This window comes from Semicossyphus pulcher, unplaced genomic scaffold, assembly GCF_022749685.1.
Source record: "Semicossyphus pulcher isolate SPU_LCO1_2020_fin unplaced genomic scaffold, fSemPul1.0.p SCAF_27, whole genome shotgun sequence".
Classification (NCBI taxonomy): domain Eukaryota; kingdom Metazoa; phylum Chordata; class Actinopteri; order Labriformes; family Labridae; genus Semicossyphus; species Semicossyphus pulcher.
Window position 1 is genome coordinate 5,643,404 of NW_027211701.1, and position 6,000 is coordinate 5,649,403.

The 6,000-nt window shown below is 38.3% G+C and overlaps 1 protein-coding gene across 1 annotated transcript in view; it reads right to left on the bottom strand.

The window, feature by feature from the left end:
• The window catches only part of LOC138604877 (SEC14-like protein 1), a 36,106-nt gene extending 31,756 nt beyond the window's left edge, over positions 1–4,350 (bottom strand). Inside the window, exons 1-2 of the mRNA XM_069676906.1 lie at positions 4,009–4,350; positions 2,444–2,533 (exon numbers count right to left, since the gene is read on the bottom strand). Coding sequence (XP_069533007.1) covers positions 2,444–2,506 — 63 coding nt within the window. The 5' untranslated portion in view covers positions 2,507–2,533; positions 4,009–4,350. The remainder of the gene's footprint in view (positions 1–2,443; positions 2,534–4,008) is intronic.
• Positions 4,351–6,000: the final 1,650 nt, after the last annotated feature.

Genomic DNA, 6,000 nt, shown 5'->3' on the forward strand with positions numbered 1-6,000 from the left:
ATCATCATGTGTACACCTTCTACAAGTTTAAAAGTCAAAGTGGTCTTGAAATAAAGAAGCTGTTAACACAATAGAAATAGAGAGTCAGAGTGTCAATACTTCCCACAACTGCAGAATGTTGTCACACTCCTTTGCTGCAATGGCAGAACTGCTATAGAGGAAGCGAAAGGGGAGATTTTACTGAGTTTTCAATAAAGAGAGCAGCAAGTGTTGTGACGCACCATTAGGTCTGCTCTGCAGTGTCTGCAAAAATACTCACTGCGGCGAAAAGTAACAAGGGGAAAGAATCCAAATGCGCTAAACTCTGCTTCAAACTGCGTGAAATGTCCCCATTAGCAACTTATTGATTCAAAAGTCACAACAGATTATGACAACATGGCTCCTGATTTAAATATTATATTATAAAACAAAAGCAATCCTTTTTTCTTTACCCAACATTTAAAATACACCTTACTGGTTGCTGCCCTAGTTTAAAAACACACAGTAAAGTCAGCTTGTGCAATCTACAAAAAGCCCTGAAGGTGGGTCATCTATGGCTTACAAATCATGTTAAGTCAGCTTTGTTATTATCACTATTCCCCGCTTCCGCTGCATGTGTAGACCCAGGTATAGGTACCAGCCCTCTATTTATAGCCATCTGTTACCCCAGTGCTCAATCCAGCCTGTACTAAGGAGATTTGCTCTTCCTTCTTGCCAGAGTAAAAGCTGATTTCCATTTAAAGAAAACAGCACCTGTCTGGAACCTGTTGTGCTTAAAACCCATGAGAGGTTGTAAAATGGACGTTACTCCTCACTAATTTCTTGGTGGTTTTTAAAATAAAAAGGCAGGACTAGGTAGACAGTGCAGCAGTTGAATACTGTTCGGCAGAAATGGACAGTTGCATAATCAGGTTGGGACTCAGTAATGTGATGTTACTGCACGACTGAAAACAGCAGCTGAGGTCAAAACGTTGCTGCGTAAATTACCCATGCACAATGCATCGATTGTGTCATTATAGCCCACAGTGTAGCTAGCTATAGCTTGTTATTTTGTTCTTTTACACTGTATTTAAAAAAAATCTAGATCTCACTTCAGAGATACATGTGTGAAAATAATTGCAAATCGATTTGCTTATTGCAGACCCAGTTTTGTTAGAAATACTGTAGTAGGAAGAGACACTACACTGCCAGGTCTCAAAGATTAAGTGTTATCCATTTGTTGGCTACTGCATCATTCCATGTCCTACAGCACTGGGGTAAAGAATGACTAGCAGTTCCACATGCCAAACTATATGTGGAAAAAGAAAATTTAGGCAAAGAAAGAGAGACCAGAAAAAGTGCAAAAAGAGAAAAAAGAGGGACACGTAAAATGTTTTACTACCTCCAAGTGTGTGTTTGAACACTGTCTGACATAAAAGCAGGAGCTATGTTGATTTTTCAGATTCTGAGTGTGCAGATGTACAGCACAAGTGCTCAACACCTCATAGTAAAAGGAACAGGTCTTAAACCTAGAGATGACAGAAATACAATATGGAGTAGGCCCATGTGATACAAGGCAAAATCCACACTACTACCTTTTGTATTTTATAATCAGCTTTTAAAATCAAAACAATCTTTGTTCAGACAAGCTTTCAACAAGCTTTTAAGTACCAGATCGTTGCTTGTGTTGTATTAACTCTCAGATGTACGTCGCTTTGGACAAAAGCGTCTGCTAAATGAAACTGTAACATTGTACCATTTCAGAACTAATCTCCATCCAAATTAACAAAACTGAAAACACAATTCATATGACCCTTTGAGTACACTGGGCAATTACATGCCAGTCTAAACAGACACATACAAAATAGGCACTGGTTCTTTCACTCAAGACAGCAGCCCTCCATTTAGAGATGATTACATCGCTTGACTCTGTTATCCCTTGAAATATAGCTATTTCAGCAATGCAATAGAAAAATAACTGCAAAACAGCGGCTAGCATAAACAACAAGGTCAGCAGCGCCTGCATTTAGTCATCCATATTAAATTAACCACCACAGAATTAGCCTGATTATTTGTTTTCTTCTGTAAAGTGGCCAAATGATAGGTCCATAACGAATTAGGTAAGGGCACATACTGACTGATTAAGACCCAACCAGCAAGACAGTGTTGCATGTTGCATTTTCTGGTAGTGTTTCTGTAAGTATTGCAAATCAGCAAGACAGCAGTGCCACTGCAGTTAGCAAACATCTAACTCCAACCAGCCATTTAAATAGGAATGCTCATGTGGGAACCCGAACTGTCTTCTGAAACTGTATTGTGAATCTGTGAGCCAATCACATGCAAGGTGTGGACTTTGAGTACTTGAGTACTTTCTGAGGGTGACCTCTGAAGCACACACCTGCCAGTATTACATAACTCTGCCTCTATGGGATGCAATATTCATTTGGACAGAGGACTGACTGTGAGTAAACGCAGAGACACTTACCGCCATTACAAGCTCAAAGGGATGCTTGTACACCCGCACAGGTGACTGGTACTTCTGCACCATGATGGGGATTACAGTAACACCAACAACCTGAGCAGAAAGAAGAATGACATATATTAGAAAAGAAAGACTAAGCATAGATCTGAGACCTGAGATGAGGTTCTTGGTAACTGTGTGCCGAGTGTCAAAATGAAAATATTGTAGCTGCATGTGGTTATACAACAGGAGACTCTGCATCTCATTTTGTAAAGGTGTTTTCATTGACAGCTTGAATTATGCCAGGAGCTTGTGTGTGCGTGTGTGTGCGTGTGTGTGTGTGTGTGTGTGTGTACGCGTTTGTATGTTGGCAAGAAGCCCTGTGAACTACAAAACTGACTACTGATGGGCTGCAGAAGGGAACTCTCCTGGGCTGTGACCGGGGATCTCACTGATCAATGGGTGCAACATTTCCCGCTCATTTATCAAAGAGAGGCTGTAACACTGCATTGGCTTTTCATTGCTAACTATTGGGGGTATCATTAAGCTATGCCCATCTACGCCTATGTCTATGCAAAAGCTCAGGTCACAGCAACACACTACAGCACATAATGACGAAAAAGAGCGAGTGCCTTTTATTCTTAAAAATGTAAACAGAACACTCCACATGCTGTGCAGACTAGAGAACACATATGGGAGTAAAACACATATGAAGAAAATAAATTGTTGACCCCAACAAAAATGTCACACAAATGCACATGTGCCTAAATGAAAACCAAACGAGATGTGCTGTAAATACAAATATCCTGCTTACTAAAACAATTTGTAGTAAGTGTAAAATGTGTTTGAACTTCATGTTCTAGGTTTGTTCAGCAGCATGCTGATACATGTCTGTAATTCCTGCTATGCAGTGATGAAAACTTGGCTGCAAGGAGGGGTGTGAACTAACGTCCCAGTACTACAGAGGGATCAGGGAAGGCAAACTAATAATAACCGGGCTGGGTCAGACATGATACAAACAGGTCGCCACAAAATTCCCCTCTAAACAATACATTGACGATTGCTACTACAATGTATAATTACCGTCATCCTTCAGGAACTGTCAGCAACTTAAAACAAGACACGTCAAACAAGACAATTACTTCAGTATCAGCGATATGATAATTAACCGAATAAGGGTTACACAGTTAAAATACATCAGCCAGCATGGTTAGTCTGTTCTCTCTATTAAGGTAGCATTTCTTACACTTTCGTTTTGAAATACGTAGCTAGCGCTTGATGTTATGAATGCTTTCATTCTTGTCAGTCATGTCGGTCTTCAGAGATTTGTTTTGAGATCTGTCTAACAGGATTGGGCCATCACAATTTTAACCGACAAGCCAAAATAAAAAAAACAAAATAAACATTGTAACCCAGTACCAGGTGTTTTAACACAACTACCTTGACAGAAGTTAACGTTTGCCACGCTGACTTCTTCACGTTTGCTTAATGTTATACAACAGTGCTGGCGAACTGAGACTAGCCCACAAGCTAGCGCTAACTTTACAAACCGCCGTCAACATGACATAAATCTTATAACTGGTGCTTACCGTTAATTCAATGAACTAAATATACCAGGGCTGTTTTAGTCTTCTTAGTTGTTTCTTCTGAAAGGGCTATCCGAGTAAACTCTTGCCATTCCCCTTCTCGGTTCTTTACTTCGCCGGGTCCGGGCAGTGAATGAAGCCAGGTGCTAATGATGGTTAGCTTTATTGTGCTAGCTAGCCATGTAGCCAGAGTAAGTAGCTTAAACGCAAATCGTTGTACTCTTCACAGCCCAGCGCTAACGGGTAGAATAATGGCAGGAAATTAAATGTCTTAAACGGTCTACCACTTTTAAATGACGCCTGAACGGATGAAGCCTTGACGCTGGAGGTCGGTATCCCTCTCAGTCTCGGTCCTCTCCTCCTCTCTTAGTCCTGCCTGTGATGATGATGCTTTCGCTCCTCCCCGTTTATAAGCTCAGTTTTTTTCCACCTCTCGGGCAGCGCAGTGCTGCGTTCATAAAAATCCACAGCTGTTCAAGTTAAGGGGTGATTGAATTGTCACCTCTGACAGTAAGGCAACAAGACAATTGAAAGTGCTTTACAATAGGCACCAAAAAGAAGAAATACATTATAAAACAAGACCTTAATAAAAAAAAATTTAAAAAGCAATTTAAAGTGCTTTACACAGTTAAAAGCAGAACATTAAATACGTAAAAAGAAAAGTGACACAAAGCAAAACAAATATAAGTAATTAAATATTGATTAAACTAAAATAATTAATAGATGATGAACTAAAAATAAATGAATATCATTATTATATAAACAGCTAAAACAGAAGATAAAATATTAGAAGACAGTTATAAAATATAAGATTGTATTGTATATATTGTTATTGGGTTAATTATTGATTTAAAACATTTACAACATGATTTCAAAATATCAGCTGCAAGGTGTGCACTAAAACAAAAATTAAGTATTGATTAAGCTAAAAAAATCAAGTAATATATCAAAATATAAAATCAATTTAAAGTAAATAAATAATTAAATGAAAAGAATTAAGTAAGTATTAGATAAGAAGTTATGGCAATGCAGCAGTAGATAAATGCATTTTTAAAGTTAAGTTTGGTATGTGTGTTGAAAATAAGGACTTGGATTTTGTTTTCAAAATTTTGTGGCTACTAGGGAAGTTTTTCATACATAAATGTCGATACTCTAAAACTAAACTCTGTTTGAACCATTGGAAGGATGAGTTAAAGCTCTTGAGTAAGTCACTTAAACTGGTTAAAGCTCCTGTGAGGACTTTTTCGCTTGTCTTGATGTAGACTGAAATTAATTCTGATTACTCTTTATGACCTTCAAAAGCAAACCAGACCATCAGCGACAAGATTGATTATTTCTAAATAGTTAAGCAGGATGAGATTTTGTGTTAAAACCAACACTTAAGCATTTACAGCACCAAATCAGCAAAAAGGTAAGAGGTACGGCTTTGTCCACAGGGGGCGCCAAAATCAACACAAACCGAAAGTTCCTCACAGGAGCTTTAAAGACAAGAAAGCCAGGAAATTGTTTTCTCCACTTGAAAATTTCAAGTTGATATGAGACAGCCCTTCCTTTAGTTTTGTATGTATTTTATTTATGTAATTTATTTTTCTTTATTGTTTTTCATTTTTGCTTGTATGCTCAACCTGAGGCAGAAGCTTTGTCTTATGATGTACAAGAAAGAAATGTTCCTTATATTTTTGTCTTAATTAAAAAAAAATACAAGTCACGGCATTAGTGTTTTATTTCAAAGAAGTACTGACGCTTTGGTGATACCTAAAATTTCTCAGCAGTGGTCACCATAAATTAATATATTTTTCCTGGGCAGTGTAGTAAATGTTCTGTCACCGCAGATGCATGCATAGCCTGCATCTTTATGCGGTCACCAACTATGTAGCATTAAGGACTGAAATATCATCAAAACAGAAATGCACACTACAGGTTTGAGCATGGACCTGCTTACATAATAGGGGAAACCCAGCAAATTAGAATTGCGCTTAAATACAGTTGGGAGAC